Raw genomic sequence first — 21,083 nt, 5'->3', positions numbered from 1 at the left:
TTGTCAAACACATGGGCTGATGGTCAGAATTACATTTAAATAAGACTGAATAATAAAGACTCCCCGTGTACAGTTGGTTTCCTTGGCACACAGACTTTTTTGAATCTGTCATTATTGATAGTGCACTTAACAAATGTAATGTATCAGCGCTTACAGCACGCTCCTCCCCAATCAAGACCTTCCTCCCGCGCGCTCTCGCGATATTAGGCGACGAGCCACGGATCCAACATGGCAGAAGGTATGAGGATGGTTTCTTTCTTATTTTTTCACGCCCTTTCTATTTAACACCTTCAGCTGTTATTTCTTTACACGATGGACAGGCCTAATACTACATTAAATTGTTACCACCACAGCCGTTTGGGGATAAATATTGCATAACCCTAAAATTAACCACTTTATTGCATAGATTTTTTTCCAGCCTAGCTGGTTGCAAGTCAGGTGGTGGGCTGGGCGGTGGTAGTAATAATTCGCCGGGTGATTTGAGCTCCCATATAAAGAGATACTAAATAAATCCTCTTTCAAATGATGTATTCAGTTGCATTTATCGCAGAACATACAACGTTATGCTTTTGAAAGATAAATGGTTTATTTTTGACACATTGTCGTCCTGTATTTTCATTTTGCGCTTTGTTTTCCATTTTTTAGTCTTTTGTATCGGACTTCATCAAATGTATTATCAAATTCATCTGGCTGTACGAATTGATTACTACATCTTACAATACATTGCACTATTTGATGTAATTGACGGCATACCTTGACATCTATGGCAGTAGAAAATTGTTTTACAGTACTAGGTTCTGTCTTGTTGATTGTATAAATAATTTGCATATCATGATTGCATAGTGACGTTGCAGCAGGCGTTTGCTACCGTTACTTTTATCAGCTCATGGGACATGTCCCTTTCTTTATCTTCCCAAAACACGTTGTAAAATCACAATACGTTAAAATCGCATTTCCTTCCAACTGCGTAAAAACACTTTAGCAGTCTGTCTGTTATTTTGTTTAACATCGGGGTGGGCTAATAACAGGCTAGCTTGGTTTAATTGTAGTAACAATACAACCATGTAGCGACAAGCATATTGGTTGAAGGCTGAAGCTGTGGTTGGTTATCATGGTAATAGGTTCTACCTTACCTTTTGTGACTGATTTTCTGTACCTATTACTGGAACAATTTATTGTATATCAATTTCACAATTTCCCGATTCTTGAGAATTATTTATTGTTCATCGGAGTTCATTGTGTAATTCATGAGCTCTTAATTCGTGTAAATGCTTGTGGGTCATGCAAAACTTTATTGCTTCACAAGGTTTCCTGTCATCTGATTGGCTGATGATGAGCATTTTAAACACTTTATGGGACCTATTTGGGCAGCTCTTGAGTTGTTGATTGCTCAGGATCCTGGATTCTTGAATCTAGGCTGAAGACAAATGGCTGACATATTAAACTGAAAACATTCTAATCTTTTGCTTACACCACACACAGATTTAATGGTGCATAATGACTAGGGTAGACTTCTTTTAACAAAACGTACAGCTTTGGCATATTATATTTATACGTGGCGCCGGCCATCTTTTTATTTATTTAGCAGAATTCAAAGATTTTCCTAGATGTCAAAAAGTAAGATGTTACTAGACCAGCTCTCAGCACCTGAGTTTATGTGGGGCAAAGTGTAGCCTCTGCATTCTGGAGAGAGACACAGAAATAAATTCAAGGAAAGAGGAAGGAAGCAGCTGTGTTGGAATGTAGGTTAAGCTGTAAAATCCTCTAGTCATGGATCCAAGGCAATTAGAACATTAAAGTTACTTTGAGGTTTGAGTGGAGTGAGACCGATAAAGGTTGTATATGAATAAACTCTTGCCTTTGTGGTTGTCATGAATCAGACCATGTTAAAAGTGTTGCTACTTCTTGTAATGTGTAAAGGTAGTTGTGCTCACTTATCGTAGTTCCACTTCTCCCGTAAGTGTGCTCAGGAAGTCTGTCTGTGTCAGCAGTTTTTATGTGAAATCTGTATTTTGTCCCTCGCTCTCTCGTCTACATGCCATTTCCACTTCCCTTTTTCTTTTTCCATCATATTTGACGGATTATTCTTTTGTTTACCCTTATTTTCTCCTTGTACTCCATGTGCTCATTCCTTTTGCTCTCTTGAATTCTTGTCCCCCCATCCCTTCATCGTTTTCATCATGCCTGCAGAGGAGGTGCAGAAACTGCAGAAGCACCTTGCTCTGCTGAGGCAGGAGTATGTGAAGATGCAACAGAAGCTGGTGGAGACGGAGAGGCGATGCTCCGTGTTGGCTGCCCAGACCTCTCTCCCCGGCTCCACCTCCCAGGCCAGCGACTCCTTCATCAGCCGCCTGCTGGCGATCGTGGCTGACCTCTTTCAGCAAGAGAAGTACAGGTGAGAACCAAACCAACGCCACAGAACTATCGATGATGAAAGCCGACTGTGTTGTCACCTGTGTCGGGGCAAAAGGCTACACTTAAACACACTGAGAGAACTACAGCTGACGGTCAACTAGCAATGCATGTTCTGCAGCTGCGTGTAAAGGATATACAGTAACTGTTTATTTAAGCAGATAGATATGTCTGTGTTTAAAAAGGGAAACTTACACTGCAGGCACCAGAGACAAAAACCCTAAACAAAGCAGCGAATGCTTGTCTTTTTGAATATCAATCCGGCTGATCACTTTTATTTCACTCCACATATTAATATTAAAATATTTGCCCAGGAACACACAGGTAAGATGGCGTAAAATTAGAACAGCCTTCTGTCTGTACAATTTTGACTTTGCTCACTGTTTTGCCCTTATTCTCATGCACTGAGTCATTCATTAAATTAACAGCCAATCAGAGTTCTCTTTCTTATCAATGGCGATTCTACTTGTTGAATCAGCAAAATAAAATAAAAAATACTGGCTCCGTCCAATTAGAGCCAACGATGCAGAACACACCGGAAAAATTAAGTCGGCCGATGCTCAAAAACGGCCCCTTACGTTGCCTGGCGGCTTGGTGTGTCCCGGGCTAGATGAGATGAGATGTAAATGTTAACCAAGAAATGTTTGCTAAAAAAAAAATTAAACTTATTTTTTTCATTGTTTGTTTTGCACTTTGATATTATTTTTGTTTTCGATATTATTTTCCATTACAATGAAACATTTCCCCCACTGTTTTTGAAAAGAGAACTTCATTTACTATAATGTTTTTTTTGTTTTTTGTTAAATATGTTGCATGTACGTACCATAGTAATAACAGTACTTTATGCATAATTGCATGCTTAACCAAACCCCCACGCCCCCATATATATTTACACTGAAAACAGAGATCTTACAATTACATGGAACTTATTTTTTTGGTTTGTTTTTTACCATCAAATGTATATACATACACATATAATAAAAAATATTAATATTATATATTGGTACATTTTTATATGATTTAAATATAATATTTATTGTATTTTTGGTCTATTGTGGAAATGAGAAATAAACCAACATTTAAAGGTACTTAATTGTCATGAAAATAGTTGAAATTCAATTGACAGTTTTTAAGATGCACATTGTAAGCTTGTATGTGGCTTTGACCTGATTAAAATGCCTGCTTCCACCAGGGTATACAAGTTCTGATTCACAGTTTCATTTTGCTTCTTAGTGTATTAAAGCTGGCTGAAAGGTTTTTAATATGTCCACTGGGTCTGTAAAGTTAGGAAATTCTATTACAGTTGTATTTCTTTTTATTGCACCATGAACTTATGAAGTTACAGAATGACCTGACTGAGATTTGAGCCTGAACTGTTGTCTCCGATCTGACCTCACTGAGACCAATGCATTATATATTAGGTCTAATGCATCAAATAAGGTAGCCGATGACTGCATATTTCACAGCGATGCTGTGTAAAGTCAGTATGACCACATAAGTCTCTCTTCTCCTAGCGATCTGAAGGTAAAGATTGGAGATCAGAGGCTCAGCGCTCATAAATTCGTACTGGCTGCTCGGAGTGAAATCTGGAGTTCAGCCAACATGGCCTCCACCACAGAACTGGACCTCTCAGGTAACAATGGCTTCTCTGTTTCCTACAACCTGCAGTGGAAATGTAGGATATTTAGATTATGTTTCGGCTGTTTTTTCCCTTATTGTTCTAATGCAGTATGCAGCAGTTTTAAATCCCTCAAAACTCAACTTATTCTTGGATTCTTTCCTGCGCGTCCCCATGTGACTTCCTAGATGCCAAACCAGAGGTTGCCATGGCAATGCTGCGCTGGGCGTACACAGATGATCTGGAGTTGAGTGGGGACGATGGATTCCTCATCGACCTGATGAAGTTAGCCAACCGCTTCCAGCTCAATCTTCTGCGAGAAAGGTGGGAACAGTTTTTTTTTAAATAATAGATCAAATTGACTGGATAGATTCATGACTCATGTTGCAGTTATACATCTCGTGGTGATTCACCAACAAAAACACTATGTAACTGTTCTTATCGGTCACTCGGTATGCAAGAATATCAACTACGAGTATAAAAAGCACCACTCAGCATGGACTGGAACACTGGAATGCTTTTAATGATAAATGCCACACTTAATTAATACCACATATGCGTCACGCCATCATTTTAGTCACTCTGGTCCAGGGGTCGGGAACCTTTTTTGACTAAAGAGCCATTTTTTTTAATTTTTGGTTAATGCATTTTTTCAAAAGAGCCACAGTAAAAAAATAATATTATATTATTTAATAATATATTATTATTAAAAAAACGTGTTTTTCCTAGCCTAGAAATCTAGACGCACCCAAATTTTATTTGCCCGCAAGTGTGGTCTAGCAACTTTCAATTCCTATCTGAGCTGTATTCCTCAGAATCTGGACGGCCCAATCACATCGTGTAGGTAGGCTATAGAGTCGGCGGGCGGGGCCATAATGGCGACGGCCGAGTTGCGTTTGCGTGCTTCTAGTAAACACAGAAACTGGCGAACGGCGGCGGTCTTTCGAATCAGCTCTGCCCGCGCCTCCGGAAGACTTGGAGTTGAGCTTTCCTCTGAGAAAAGAACAAAGAGCGGCACTGAAGTCATTCTTAAAAAGGGAAGATGTGTTCGGAGTTTAGCCGAACGGATACGGCGAATGTTTAATCAGTCAGCGAGCTCCCCTTCACCGTCGTTGCTCCGGTTGGTGTACCGCTATCCTGTCGCGTGCAGAGGGAGTTTGAAAGACAACCGTTTATCCCGCCCCTCGGACTGAGCCCTGTCTATGGTGAGTTTCCAGACCAAACATCTTGATGTGGGTCTGGCTTGTCAGGCTATGTTTTTCCCCCAATAAAATGTTCAACAGTAGGCTAGTAGCAAACAAATATGCAGTAAACAATAAATAAGTTGCAGTATTATGAGAGAGAGAGAGAGAGAGAGAGAGAGAGAGAGAGAGAGAGAGAGAGAGAGAGAGAGAGAGAGAGAGAGAGAGAGAGAGAGAGAGGAGAGAGAGAGAGAGAGAGAGAGAGAGAGAGAGAGAGAGAGAGAGAGAGAGGAGAGAGAGAGAGAGAGAGAGAGAGAGAGAGAGAGAGAGAGAGAGAGAGAAAGAAAGAACGCAGTGCTTACATTTATTGTGTTTATGTGAATACTCAACTTGGCATTTTGATATATTTCTGTGTTTATTTGGTTGTTTAGACGAGCAGCCGAAGACAGGCTACTGCTTGTCCGTGTTGCGTTGGAGCGCACGCGCAGCATCCTGTCAATAGAATTGTTCTCTTTCGCGACTTATCGCACTTTTAATATAAATATTTAATATAATTCAATATAAAGCACATACCGCTCTTTTCTTTCTCATTCATCCATTCATGTTTCGTTATTAATAACTTTATCCGCGCAGATTTTGATAGGGCCGGCTGGCAAAAGCGAAAGTAACCTACCAGTGGGTGAAATGTTTGGAAATGTCTTTTTGCAGAGCAAGCACCAGTTTCAATAAAAGCAAGGATATTAAAATTTAGATAGCAGCAAAAATGTAAAAGTAGGCTGTTCTAAAAATGGTTTTGCCATTACCTTAAAGGGGGGGGTGAAACACTCAGTTTCAGTCAATCTCATGTCAATCTTGAGTACCTATAGAGTAGTATTGCATCCTTCATATCTCCGAAAAGTCTTTAGTATTATATTTATAAAAGAAATATGGGCTGTACCGAGTCTTTCCGGAAAAAACGAGCGCCTGGAGGCGTATCGAGTGGGCGGAGCTAATCAAAGAGCGCAAAGCAGTGACGTCCTCAAGCGTGGAGAGACCCATGGCTATCGATCTCAGCTAATAGATATGATCCAGGCTGAAATAAATTTAACAGGTGAAACAGCAACACAGGACGTCCGTCTCTGTGGTATGTTCTGTATTTAGTGGCCTGTCAACATCTGTGTGTGTTTACTCGCAGTTTATGAGGACATGATTCGGTTTATGGACTATTGTATGTGACTAGACCTTAGAGGTAGAAAGCAAAACGGTTTTGCACGTCAGACTAGTGTAACGTACAGAGAACAACAACGGAGTCCGTTAGCGCATTTGAATGATGAAGCACGCGATCGTGTCGTTTACTGATGTTTACTCACGTGACGATAGCCAATAGCAGAGACATTTGAAGCAGTTTTACTCACCGGCTGCTTCCAAAGCAGGACCGAACCTTTATCGCTGGGACCGCTCCGTCAAAAACACACTTCTTTGGTATGATTTGGTGAAGTCCTGTGACAGCAGTGACCGTGGAGATCCACTTTTAGACGCGACTGACGGGATGTTGTGAAGCTTCCCGTCATTTCTGCGTTCAAATCGGTTCAAATGCAGCGCTGCCTTCCCGGAATGCAGTGCTGAAGCGTTGAAGTCGCTCGACATCACTCATAGGAAAAAGTGGAGCGTGGCGCGACCATAGGGCGCCTCAGAAGTGTTCACGGATGACTGGATCTGGACCTTGAAAGAGTGTTTATGGGGCGTGCATTTCCTCTCTCGCTCTAGTCACGCGCACACGCGCACCCTAGCGGGAGAAGAGCCTGTACAGCCCATACAAGGACCTTCCAATCAATTAACGTCAAACCGAGCCATACTCGAAAAAAACTCTCCGAAACTTGTGAGAAACCGGAAGGAGTATTTTTGACACAGAAATACTCCATCAAACGTCCAACATTAGTTTTTGAAACTTTGTCTATGTTTAGGATGGGAATCCAAGTCTTTAACAGTGTAAAAAGCTCAGTATGCATGAAACAGCATTTCACCCCCCCTTTAAACAGTTGAATCCCAGCGCAGGAGCTGTTGCCACAGAAAGTGAGTGGTTGCTGTCGTGTCTCGTGACACTCACTCGCGAACAGCACATGAACACGTGCGGCCAGTACAATTTGAATATTATTATTATCATAAACGTTTCATTTACTTCGGTAGGATGTACAAGGAAATGATAATTGGATGCCTTTCTGTAGAGAGCGGATCTCCGTTGATGTGTGTCTCTTTTTGTTATCGATCATTTTTGGTAAAGGGTGAGAGACCTTGCGAGCCATATGATTTTTAATTAGCTGTATCCGGCCGGCAAAACTCAAACACATCTTCCCTTTTTAAGAATGATTTCAGTGCCGTTCTTTTCTGAGAGAAAAGCTTAACTCCAAGTCTTCCAGAGTCACTGTCAAAGCTGATTCGAAAAAGACCGCCGTTCACCAGCTAGACTAGCCTAGAAATCTAGACGCACCCTAGCGGCACTCTAGTAACAACTAGACGACACTCGTAGCAGATTAGATTTTCTGCCGCTAGGGTGCGTCTAGATTTTTTAGGCTAGACATCTCCCTGAAAGCATGTGATCTTTCATTCATGGGTTGTATGAAATACTTTAGTCTTCTCCCATCAATAAGTATGCGCTAAGTCGATTTGGATGAAAGCAGCTGCTTTTTATGCTAATGACAAGCTTCTATTCTTGAGCACTGGACTGCAGAACAAAAATGCACGAATTAAAACGCAAGAATTAAGTCTTAATCCGTTTGTGAGTTGTCATTGCATGGTTATGACGGGGAATACACTACTGTCTGAACGTTTTGGAATAATTTTTGGATTTTGGAATAATACATTTAATGCTATATATTGAAATGTTATTGTTAAAGAAAACAAAGTGAGCTCTAAACAGAGATATTGTTTTTCAAATGCAGATGTGAGAAGGGAGTGATGTCGTCAGTGAATGTGAGGAACTGCATCAGGTTTTACCAGACAGCAGAAGAGCTAGACGCCGCAACATTGATGAACTATTGTGGAGAGATCATTGCCAGTCACTGGGTGAGTTAGAGGAACAGAGCCATCATCCTTCTCATCCTTGAAAGACTGATCAGATGGGGAATTTGTTCTATAGATGCACATAGCCTAACTTTATTTGTTTGCAAGAAATATACAGTTCTAGGCATCATTTTATCATTGTTAATACAGTAATTATTGATTAATAAATAGGCAATTTCACTGTGAAAAGTAGCCTTCCTCTATTGTATGCACTCTGTTTAAAAGCAGCAGGATCTTGATGTCTTGCTTGATGTTTGAGATCTTCTTTATGACTCTACATAAATCCCCACAAATAGTGATGATTGATTCTCAAGGTTAGGTTATGGGTAAGACTGGGATGGTAAAGGAAACATTGTGGTGGATTTACTGGCACATCAGTATGAGATCAGCAGACCTTGAGCAAGACCTTGAAAAAGACCAAAGGGAGATTGAGATTTGCATAATTATTACATGTTGCCACCTGCTGTTTTAGAGGAGAAAATCCTTGAGCGGTTCATCTTTTTTTGAGTGTGTGTCAATGCAGAAGGTAGGTTTTGCCAATGAATGGATTCTTAAATATTTTAATATTTACTTTTGATCATTTACTTTTAGGATGATCTCCGGAAAGAGGACTTCAGTACCATGGATGCTCAGCTGCTCTATAAAATGATCAAATCCAAGACCGAGTACCCCCTTCACAAAGCGATTAAAGTAGAACGAGAAGATGTTGTCTTCCTTTATCTAATAGAGATGGACGCTCAGGTAAAGAGCTAGCATTAATTCAAAGAAGTGTTCTTGCTTTATATACCGTCCCGTGATATAAAAAGTGCAAGGTCCTATATGTAGTAAAAGCTATATCAAGTGATGTTTTTATATGGTTAATGTTTTGCTTTAGGTTTTACGTTGGACAGCTAGTGGTGACTCAATATACTGAAATATTTTTAGTATAAAAATAAATTACACAATTACACAATTACCCTGCGTGAAATACTTTCCACTGCAAAACTCTAATAGAGAGATTGAGGTCTCAGGAATTCCCATGTGGACTTCTCTGGTACTGTGGAAATAGTGAAAGCTGTCAAGTCGTTAATGACGTAATCAAATGTCTTCCCTTGCTCTGCAAACTTTTTAAGTACGGAAACACAGTCTTGAACTGAAATCTTATAACAATCTCCCTTCAAGTCATCCAAAAAAAATGCCTTAGAAAAATATGAATATTTCTAATTATATTTTGCTTGAATTGTGCCAAATGTATCAATTGTCTAAAACAATCAGTCACATTTTGAGCCACTGATAAAATGTTTTATCCTCTATTGGTAAGTGTGTTTGTTGCATGGCAAACTCATTAGGATAAACATTTTTTTTTTATTCATTCCCAAGTTACCAGGAAAGCTGAATGAGCTGGACAATAATGGAGATTTGGCGCTGGATCTGGCTCTGTCCAAGAAACTAGAGAGCATCGCCACCACACTGGTCAACAACAAAGCAGATGTTGACATGGTGGACCAGAGTGGCTGGAGTCTTCTACACAAGGCCATCCAGAGAGGTGATGAGTTTTTAGATTTGAGCAGAGGGAATAATTTTATAATGAATTTGTAGTTGGTACAAAGATGCTTGGCGATTGTGAATCTTTTGAGAATTTTATATTTTATTCTTTTGGTGTTCTAAATACTGTCCCCATCCTGTTTTTCTCTCTCTCTCTTTAGGAGATGAATTTGCTTCCACTTTTTTGATCCGTCACTCTGCGCAGGTGAATGCTGCCACAGTGGGTGCAGTTGAGACACCTCTGCACCTGGTCTGCTCTTTCAGCCCTAAGAAACACAGTGGTGAAGTTATGGCTGGCATGGCCCACATTGCTGAAGCTCTGCTCAAAGCTGGTGCCAACCCAAACATGCAAAACAGCAAAGGACGGTGGGTAACCTAAGCCAAGGGTTTCTTATGCATTAACGATTTTTGGGATTATTTTATATGCTATGTTTTGGGAGTAAAGCTCATTCATTGTATTCATGACCTGGTTTTATTTCTATTGTCTAATTCTTAGGACTCCATTACATGAGGCGGTGGTGTCAGGAAATGAACCCGTCTTTAACCAGCTTCTACAGTGCAAACAGTAAGCTTAAACGCACTTTATCTGGGTGAATTCCAAACAGTGTTTTTGTGCCTTTGAAGGGCACTTTGGGAAGGGTACACCCTTTGTAGTGGTGTTCCAAATAAAGGTGAACCGCTTAATCCCCCTCACGAAGGGCCTTTCCACAAGTCTGTTAGCGAGAGGTACATACGATGGTCACTTTAAGGAAGTCATTTTATCGTTTTTTGATCATGTGACCCAGGGTGTTAAATCCTCATGATTCATTTTAAAGCTAGATAGCGGGAGAGTTAGAGTTTAGTTAACAAATAAACAGAATAATTCAAGTTATTTTGCACATTTTTTGTCATTCATTTAATATGAATATTAAACAAGTTTAATATGTATATTTAATACGTTTAAAAGTAGATGCTTTGGGTAAATGTGAATACCTGCAGGGTCCAAAGAGGGAATACACTCTGACACACACACGTCCTGTTGTAAGATCAGCTAATGGGCTGATGGACACTGTACTGTTATCATGGTAACATTCCAGATGAAGATAATGAGGAAATTACATTGTCTTTCATCGTCATTGTCTTTCCATTTCCATTGCTCCCTTTGCCAAGTGCATTCCAAACGACCACATTATGACATGCAAGTGCCCTGCTCCCTTTAAATCTCACTTCAAGAGATCTGCCCTTCTGGGTCAAGGCATATGGTTGCTCACTTCTGATTGGAATTCACCCTCTTTTTCAAAATGAATGTTGTATCTTACATTATTGAAGTAGGTAATGGAAAAGCATACTACCAAACCACTTTCTATATGTATGGAATGTGCGGAATGACCTAAAACTTGTATTTAAAAATGTACAAATGCAAGAGTTTAATGAGATAGTGTATCCCTTTAGGCATTACTTACAAGGAACTTGATGTAATATCAAAATGTGATTTGTAATCTTGACTTGGACCGCTAAGGGTTGGGTTAAAAAATAAACATTAATTATGTATTCTTTGTGTGTTCTGATAAAGTATACAATGTAAAATGTTAAAGGGGTGGCTGCATGCAATTTCACTTTTTTAGCTTTAGTTAGTGTGTAATGTTGCTGCTTGAGCATAAACAGTATCTGCAAAGTTACAAAATGCAAATGGTGATATTGTCTTTTAAAGTTACAGCAGTTTATTACCTATAAAAACAGTCGATTTGGACTACAACAAGCTTCTTCCCTGGTTGTTGACATCATCAACCCTTGCTAGTCACCGCAGATGTGACTTCTGCCTGTAATGGTAAGGGGCGTGGCGTTTCCGGCAACCTGTGCTTGGCACTTCAGCCAATAAAAATACATGAAACTACATTTGGCCATCTAACCAATCTAAGATCATTGCGTTTTTGGGAGGGATGGGCTTCATAGAAGCAGGAAGCAAACTGTTCAAAGGACAGTGGAGACAGCGGTGTGGAATAATGGTGAAATATAAGAAAAATATGGCATAAAAATAAAATAAAAACTATTAAGACATGTTATACTGCGCCCCATAAACACAACCAAGCCTAGAAAGAAAACACGGAACCACCCCTTTAAGTAAGCTAGTGTTCTGAATATGGAGATAGTTAACTCCTACCTTCTTGGTGTAATATTGTCCCTTACTTGTTTCCTTTTTTGTAACACCGTAATCCCTCTCATTCCTGCTTAGATTGGATCTGGAGTTGAAAGATCATGAAGGCAGCACTGCACTGTGGCTGGCCTTGCAGTACATCACTGTGGCCTCTGACCCCTCCGTGAACCCTTTTGAGGATGAAGCTCCTGTTGTGAATGGAACCTCATTTGACGAGAACAGCTTTGCAGCAAGGCTTATACAGAGAGGGAGCAATCCTGATGCACCAGACTCAAATGGTACTAAACATCTGGCACTTTCTAAAATGTTTATATGTGTGCCTTTAATCATTACCCATTTAATATCTACTAATCACGACAACACCTCCTCATCAGGTAACTGCCTCATGCAGAGAGCAGCTATCGCAGGAATTGAAGCAGCCGCTATCTTCCTGGCCACACATGGAGCTAAAGTCAATCACACCAACAAATGGGTGAGTCTGTCAGCTTTGATTAGAAATACACTGCCAGTCAAAGGTTTGAACATGCATACTCATTTTACACAATTTATAATAGTAGTGTAGTCATCAAAACTATTAAATAGAACAAATTGGAAGTATGGAAATTCTGCTATGAACCTGAAAAACATATGCATCAGGGAGATATTTTGCATCACAACTGTTTTTAACATTGATAATATTAAGAAATGTTTTTTGAGGACTAAAACGACGTATTAAAATGATTTATTAAGGATGTGACACTGAAGACTGACGAAGACTGATTTCTTATGATCACATTTTTCTCTTCTAGGGTGAGACCCCCCTCCATTCGGCGTGCCGCTGTGGCCTAGCAGGGCTGACAGTGGAGTTGCTCCAGCAGGGGGCGAATCCTAACCTTCAGACCGACAGTGCCCTGCCTGACGGAGTCGAGAAGAGCCAAGGAGTTTTCCTGCAGAGCCCGCTCCACCTGGCCATTGTTCACAACCACCCAGATGTGGTGTCTGTCATATTAGAGCAGAAAGGTGAGGGATTAGGGAAGATTTCTGATTTGAGTACTGATCTGTGCAGCTGTGCCATGTGTCATTCATAACTTTTATTTTTGATCCATCTCTCACAGCCAATGCACTACATGCCACCAATAACCTGCAGATCATCCCTGACTTTAGTTTGAAAGACTCCATGGATCAGACCGTACTGGGTCTCGCACTCTGGACTGGTGGGTTTTGCTAAAATCTCCTTCAGTGAGTTTGCTGCTCATGCAGATCATTTAATGTTTCTTATTTACATTGCTAGGCATGCACAATATTGCCGCACAGCTGCTGGGTTCTGGAGCAGCCATTAATGACACCATGTCTGATGGACAGACGCTACTGCACATGGCTATAAAGAGACAGGACAGCAAGAGCGCACTCTTCCTGTTAGAGCACCAGGCCGACATCAACGTCAGGTACTAGAACTGCTATAAAAACATCAGTTCGCACTAGCAGACATCCCTCGGACATGTTTATCTGCGGCGTTCATGTGGGCAGTGAAGATGATTGATTGATACTTTATTGATCCTTTACAGGAAATTAGATTTGAGAAAGGTTTGAGTCCTGCCTGTAGTGTGTATCCATCCCATTCCTTCTGTCTCCCCAAATAGCAGAGTTGATGCATATAATAGCTGATAATTTGATCATGGAAAAAATCATTAACTACAAATCATACTTATATTGTATACTAATATAATATTGATTTATATAGCATTATATAAATAAAGGTGTCTTGACTTTGTTTCAGGACCCAGGAGGGGCAAACAGCTTTGCAGTTGGCCATCAGCAACCAGCTCCCTTTAGTAGTGGACGCCATCTGTACAAGAGGAGCTGACATGTCAGTGGTGAATGAGAAGGGTGATCCTCCACTCTGGCTGGCTTTGGAAAATGGTTTGGAGGACATTGCGTCCACATTGGTGAGAACTTTTGTTTCTTTTTTTCTGCATTAATTTTCTTAACTACCTTGGAAACAATTATTTAGCATATTTTTATGATGATTTTATTTGATTTGTCGGTTTTATATATATATATTTTTTTTGTTTTAGGTCAGGCACGGGTGTGACGCAACTTGTTGGAATTCAGGACCTGGAGGATGTCAACAAACTCTTCTCCACAGAGCCATCGATGAGAACAACGAGGTCACTGCTTGCTTCCTTATACGCAGGTTTGCACACTTCATTTTCTCGACAGGTCGTCAAATTTATATTTTCAATACAATTCACCACCTAAAGAGAGACCTCAGCCCTAGAGTGCTACAGAGATGACATATTTTTGCATTTTGGCACTTCCATTTCCATAGTTTTTTTTGTTGTTGTTAAATGTTTGAAACAAGGTCTGTGGTTAATATAAGCTCAGAATATTTTCATAAAAGTTGTGTTAATTTGTGAAGATTTTCAAAATTAGCAAAATGTGTAATAATCGTAAACTTTTGTTGGTCATAGTTCATTTTTTGCAATAATCCAAAAGCTAATGGAACAATCTCATTGCATTTTTGTCAAAGGAACCAGGGTGATGCTAACTTCCAGGTTGTCCTACAAATATACATCATCACTGCAGCATTCTCTTCAGGCTATAAATAAGACAAACATGTCTTATCATAAATTATCTCAACATTTGTTTTCAGCGGCTGTGATGTGAACAGCCCGAGGAGGCCTGGTCCTAACGGTGAGGGAGATGAGGAGGCGAGGGATGGGCAGTGCCCACTGCATTTGGCTGCATCCTGGGGTCTGGATGAGGTGGCGCAGTGCCTTTTGGAGTTTGGAGCCAATGTGAATGCACAGGTTAATATAGATCTACAACAGATGCATACATTCTCCCTTGTTCTTATCTTTTTCTTTAGATGACAAGGCTTTACGCAGATATGTTCCATATAATCACTGTTTAAAATTCCCTGAGAACTGCAATGGCCATTTCTCTGCATGCAGGATTCAGAAGGACGTGCTCCGATTCACGTCGCCATTAGCAACCAGCAAGGCGTCATCATCCAGCTGCTCATCTCCCACCCTGAAATCCGGTTGAATATTCGTGACAGACAAGGCATGACGCCGTTTGCCTGTGCCATGACACACAAGAACAATAAAGCTGCTGAAGCCATCCTCAAGAGAGAGTCCGGCGCTGCCGAACAGGTGCGTGGGCATGATTATATCCACATAGATATAGATGGGCAGCCATGGCCTAATGGTTAGAGAATCAGACGTGTAACCCAAGTTTGGGTTAAATTCTCAATAATGGCAGGAAAATTCAAAATTAGTGACCTGCCCATATGAAGTCATCCAGACTGGGAATGCCCGCTTTTAAAAAGGTATGTTTTGTGTGTTCTCCTCTTGTTGGCATCACTTTTCATACTTACTGCATACTACTAGTTGCTCTCATACATGTTTTTTCTCTACTTTTGAGCAAGCATAAATAAATCATCTGTAGTGTGATATGTAGAGCGGTCTCATCCTTAGATATTTGAACTCAAATTTAACTCTGTACAACCGCTTCTTCTCTTGCGCACACAATAAATACAATACATATATAATGGTTACATACTTGTCCATATAAGGTTTTTCCATGAAATAAACAAGATAATAAAACATTAGACATAATATATTAGCTAAATATGTCAAACAATGAGGCAGGGTAATTGTTGTGTTATACATATTACACAATAGCCCCTAACCCCCAATTGCTCCCCAGGGCTCCGCAGTGAATGGCTGCCCACTGCTGCAATATGTTTACTACTTACTGCTCCTAATGCGTGCACTAAGTTGGATGGGTTAAATGCAGGGGACAAATTCCGAGTATGGGTTGCACCATACTTGGTCTTCACAACATGTCCCATCACGTCATAAAAGAAATTACTCCACCTTGTTTTTATATATGTGACGTCACAAGCCACTGAATAAATGTTCTCTCTCTGGCTAGGTGGACAACAAAGGTCGCAACTTCCTGCATGTTGCTGTGCAGAACTCCGACATAGAGAGTGTGCTCTTCCTCATTAGCGTACAGGCCAACGTGAACTCCAGAGTGCAGGACAGTGCCAAACTCTCGCCTCTACACCTGGCTGTGCAGGCAGGATCCGAGATCATTGTCAGAAATCTGGTAAAGCAAAGAGAATGGATGGAGGAATTTTTATTTTATTTTTTATTTTCAAGTCAAACACTGAAAAATCTGTTTTGCTTCTCTCCTGATGTATGTGTGGACTGCAGCTGCTGGCTGGTGCAAAGGTAAATGAGCTGACCAAGCATCGTCAGACAGCGCTGCATCTCGCTGCACAACAGGACCTTTCCACCATCTGCTCTGTCTTGATCGAAAATGGTGTTGACTTCGCTGCCGTAGATGAGAATGGAAACAATGGTAGACTATTGTGCTAAACTTATTTAATTTTAATATTCTTGAATGACTAAATTCCATTTTAAGCATTTCTTTATATCTTGTCTTACTAGCGCTTCATCTGGCTGTGATGCAGGGGCGTCTGAATAATGTACGTGCTCTACTTACCGAGTCCAACATAGATGCCGAAGCCTATAATCTCAGGTTTGACTCAGAATATTTTACGCCACACTTAAAGGTGCAGTAAAATGTCCAAAAACCACCAGGCCCTGTTATATATATTGTTCAGTTGAGTTCTTACAATATCCCAAATGTTTCCAACCATTTGTAAATTGTGAGAAAATAGCTATTTTAACCAAGGAGCCGGGACATCTGAAGGATTCGCTTGTCAATTGCGTCATATCTACGTTACCCTCGGTTTACGGTTTTATTTGGCAGAAACGCTTTACTCTTAGCAGTGTGCAACAAGTGTCACAAGAGCCGCTGAGCGAACGCACAGAGATAATGTCATATCATTTTAAATAAACATTTTCATAATAAAAGTCCCGCTGCTTGCAAGCCGTAAAAGGGTTACTTCAGCGATTAGCATATGGCTTTGGATCAGTAGAAACCCTGGAGTATATTCAAATGATTGTGCTCCTCCCTCTTATATCCCCCTGAGACGAGAGATTTATGCATTTTATTTCTGGAAAAATTCCTCTCGTGACGCAAATTGACGATATTTGCGTCCTCTTTGGAATGTTTGCCCAGAGGCTAAAGACTACAGCCAGCAGAGGGAGCTATTTCCGCATGTTTTCAACCCGCACATGGGGATGGGAGATCACACTTACAGCACACCTCAGCTACAGGCATTAATTTAAACGGATGCTGAGCAATGTAAGTGTTTTAACTTCTCAAATTAATTTATATGAAAGTTAAGCTTCCAAAGGCATGAACTGAAAACGCGTTGTGAATGTATGCCTGCGAATATCACAGAGTTAGTGCTGTGAGACTCACGCGGCAACTCGATCGTTATATTGAACACACACGTTCAGTATTTAATTGTACTTTCCGAACTCATCACTGTAATCCAGTAGGTGGCTTTGGGAATGGCCTCACAAGGCAGCGAAGCATTCTGGGAATTGTAGTCTTTCATCCCCATGAGGCAAAAATACATTTTCTGTCTTTTCTCAGTCTAGAAAGCACCAAATTCAAAAATAATTTAACATTTCTACTACATTAATGACCCAGTTTAAATAGATTCATCTTCCCAGCGCTGAAGTACCCCTTTAATAATCACATCATGAATATGAGTCCTATCCCGATTCTTTTCCACCGGCTGTGAGGTGAAGACCACATCTCCCAAGATTCTGCACTCAAACTTGGCGTCATCAAACTACACCTTTGTTTTGAATAGGTGCCCTCTAGCGGACGGAAAATTTACATAGTGACAAAGTTACATAGTATGCATGTTTTTTGTTTAAATAGATTCTGTTTACAGTTTATTGTTAATTGACTACTACTAGTGTGCCATTCATGGGTTTATCTCCCCCAAACATGTAAAAATTGAGCCTCCCAGGCACCATCTACACATTAAGAGAAGTCTGCTCAGACATGGCTACTGTAACAGGCTGAGCCAGAGGGTGTTTAGCTGGTGTGGGACCCTGACTGACACTTGAGAAAATACATTCAGCTTCGGTTACAGAAGTGCAAGCCAAAATTCACAGCATTTAGACCTTTAAAGATTAAACCGCTCATGAACACATCAAAGTGAATATGGCAATGTGCTACATTCGATGCATCAAAACAAACATACATCAATCTAACACCTGCTCAGAAAGACAAATGTTCCAGTTGAAATTGTTTACTTGTGTCCCATGTAGACTGCCTCAAACAGTTGTGCCATATTGTCAAAAAAATTGCCCGGTTCAGATACATCAGATGGGTTTATTATAAGTGAGATGCTTGCGTTCGCTCGAGACAGAGTAGTCTACTCGGTTGATAACTCGTGACAAAAGTATTCTTAATATGTTGGCCGTTTGTTAGAAGTAGCCTACTTTTACCTGTTGAGACGTGTCTTCACCAGCCCCTGTAAGAGCTGTGATTGTTATGTGCAATGTGCGAAAGGGGCATTTGCAAAATATGTTTTAGTAATGTATTGCATTTCCGTTAGTGCCATTAGTGTCGCAAAAACTACATACTTCACCTATAAACTTATATAAATATATATAAAAATTAACTACATAATGTATACATAGTGTATGTGTGTATATTGCTAAACTATTCAATATTTACATTATTCAAATAAATAAAAATAAATTATTCATTATTCATGGACATTCATTAAATTTTTTGCCCTGTTTTTATTTCTGTAGAGGTCAATCTCCCATGCATGTCCTCGGCCAGTATGGGAAGGAGAACGCGGCGGCCATCTTTGAGCTGTTTTTAGAATGCATGCCAGAGTATCCCCTAGATAAACCTGACAATGAAGGGAACACAGGTTAGTGAAGCACAACAAATTTCATAACAAATCCTTGTCAGAACTAAACATTGGATCGATGATAGTTGATGTTTTCTCCTTGCAGTGCTTCTGTTGGCCTACATGAAAGGAAACGCTAACCTGTGTCGTGCCATTGTGAGGGCTGGAGCTCGACTCGGCGTCAATAACAACCAGGGCATCAACATCTTCAACTATCAAGTTGCCACTAAGCAGCTTCTGTTCCGTCTGCTAGGTAAGATATACAGGTTTAGTGTTTCTAAGACATTTACAGTGCTTTTAGTGGTTATATCTAATGAGCCCTTGTATTGTGTTTTGAATGGCACAGATATGCTTTCCAAAGAGCCCCCGTGGTGTGATGGATCAAACTGCTATGAATGTGTGACCAAATTTGGAGTCACCACTAGGAAACATCACTGGTATGTAGCCAACTAACTGGGTTTAATCGGTCTGCCTTTAAAGTATAAATCCTTGGTGTCCTTTAATTGTGAACACACCTTTCTTTTTCTCCAAATCATAACTCTTCCCTCCTGTAATTATGTTTTGTATCTTCCCTTGTCCTACCACCTAATAACCCATCCTTTATTGTCATTTCTTTTTCTTGTAGCCGCCATTGTGGGCGTCTGCTCTGCCATAAGTGCTCTATAAAAGAGATCCCCATCATCAAATTTGACCTGAACAAACCTGTGCGCGTATGCGACATCTGCTTTGACGTGCTGACATTGGGCGGCGTGTCCTAACACTCTAGAGGAACTTGAAGGACGGGCACCAGCCGAGCTTAGAATGAACCCACGGGCTGGGCCTAGCACTGAAAGGATGGAGAACTGGAGTAAGACGCATTGAGAGGAAGAGCCCTTGAACAAAACCATTCCATTGTTGTCAAAGGATAAAATACAACCATAACAATGTGTTTGTTCTAGCAGTACTTTTTAGAACCAAAATATATGTGTTGAGGATCCAGATAAAAACTAGTGGAATGCAGATGCAAATGAAAAATGTAGTTCCGAGTTCAGCTTTCAGGGCAAAAACCAAGTGTGATTAGGAGAAGGGCAAGTATCATTTACTACAAAAAAAAGAACCATAGGGGTTTTATACAGGGCTAATGTGCTATATGGACAATTATGATTTAAAAATTACTTCATTTCTCATTAGGATGACAAGACTAGTACGATTCCCACATGCAGTCATGCCATCACCACTCGAATTGACTCTTGTTCTACAGATTGGTCGATCAGTATTTCAAGAAAGTTTGTTTGGTGTTGAATGTTACTTGATATGAAAGCATCTACAAAAGGTAGCCATGTTTAGTAGTGTGAGGCCTTAATCATACCGTGCAGGGTCTTTGAGGTGTTAGATGTAGGGTTTGAACACATTTTAACATCTGGAAAGATACAGGCAAGGACATTTCTCTGGAGTTATATCAAAACACTAAGAGAGAGATGGAGAAATATACCTTGCTAGGTTTGTTATTAGTAACATGATCACATAATCATGTATTAATCTGCATATTAAGTGGACATTATTTTATCCAATCATACTAAAATTTGAGAAACACTTCAGATGTTGGAAGTGTTCTTGATGTGGAATTTAAATCGTTCCTTGTGATTCTATTAAGTCAGACAGGTGCAGAAATACAAGTGCAGAATTATATGCTTACTATGCATATGCATGACATCATGTATAGCCTGTTATTATTGTCATCATAATCACACTTTATTCATTTCTGATCACCAAAGGATACATTCCAGTTATCGTTTGCCAGGTCGTTGTTTTCGAGTCTTCTTGGTGACGTAACACGTCATGTTATGTTGACCTATCATATTTTAAATGCTTTTTCATGTCCATGCTTGACAGGTGCACTTTATCAAAGTTCTTTTTCTGTTTTTACGTTTCTGATCACATTTCAAAGGAGATTAGTTTGTTTGTGGGGGGAGGGTGAGGAAAGGGTCATGTCCACAGTCTGTTATTGGTATTGTTAAACTGTACAGATAAATGTATAATATTTTTGACCACTACAACTGTTTTGTACTTAATGCAGGTTGTGCTTTTTTGTCTATGTGACAAACCTACGCCTCTGTTTAATCTTTTCTGCACATTGTATGGTATCTGTATGCTCAGATATTTAGCCTGTCGCCGCCTCTAGTATCCTTTTCAAGAAAGGGAGGACAATTTTACATAAAGGACAATTGAAAAAAATCTATAAAATTGTCTTTTATTTAAAGGGTCTTGATTCTATGGCATAAATAATATACTCGGTCACAAATTGCATAGGAATTGGAAGTGAAAACTAAATCAGAGAAATGGTATAATTGTAAATTAATAACAAATATAAAAACAATAAATAAATAAATAACTACAGTAGTAAGAGTAGCA

The 21,083-nt window shown here is 40.0% G+C and overlaps 1 protein-coding gene across 1 annotated transcript; it reads left to right on the top strand.

The window, feature by feature from the left end:
• Positions 1-171: 171 nt before the first annotated feature.
• ankfy1 (ankyrin repeat and FYVE domain containing 1) lies at positions 172-20,915 on the top strand. Its single transcript, XM_067438784.1, has 25 exons — positions 172-238; positions 2,191-2,395; positions 3,927-4,045; positions 4,219-4,354; positions 8,130-8,253; positions 8,842-8,991; positions 9,610-9,775; positions 9,936-10,140; positions 10,271-10,339; positions 11,987-12,186; positions 12,283-12,380; positions 12,697-12,907; positions 13,003-13,101; positions 13,179-13,332; positions 13,665-13,833; positions 13,963-14,081; positions 14,541-14,697; positions 14,842-15,042; positions 15,827-16,003; positions 16,111-16,258; positions 16,348-16,438; positions 18,589-18,713; positions 18,799-18,945; positions 19,039-19,129; positions 19,318-20,915. The coding sequence occupies exons 1-25, from the start codon at positions 229-231 to the stop codon at positions 19,448-19,450; spliced, it is 3,504 nt and encodes a 1,167-aa protein (XP_067294885.1). The 5' UTR covers positions 172-228; the 3' UTR covers positions 19,451-20,915.
• Positions 20,916-21,083: the final 168 nt, after the last annotated feature.

Source organism: Pseudorasbora parva, chromosome 3 (genome assembly GCF_024679245.1).
Source record: "Pseudorasbora parva isolate DD20220531a chromosome 3, ASM2467924v1, whole genome shotgun sequence".
Taxonomy (NCBI): domain Eukaryota; kingdom Metazoa; phylum Chordata; class Actinopteri; order Cypriniformes; family Gobionidae; genus Pseudorasbora; species Pseudorasbora parva.
Note: the sequence above shows the minus strand (reverse complement) of the source record. Positions and strands in the feature narration are given on the sequence as shown.

Excerpts from the sequence above, each read along its gene's own strand:
- ankfy1 (XM_067438784.1), top strand. Across the intron at positions 8,992-9,609 it reads TAATAGAGATGGACGCTCAG|TTACCAGGAAAGCTGAATGA; the intron begins GTAAAGAGCTAG and ends TTCATTCCCAAG. Across the intron at positions 13,834-13,962 it reads AGGACATTGCGTCCACATTG|GTCAGGCACGGGTGTGACGC; the intron begins GTGAGAACTTTT and ends TTTTTGTTTTAG.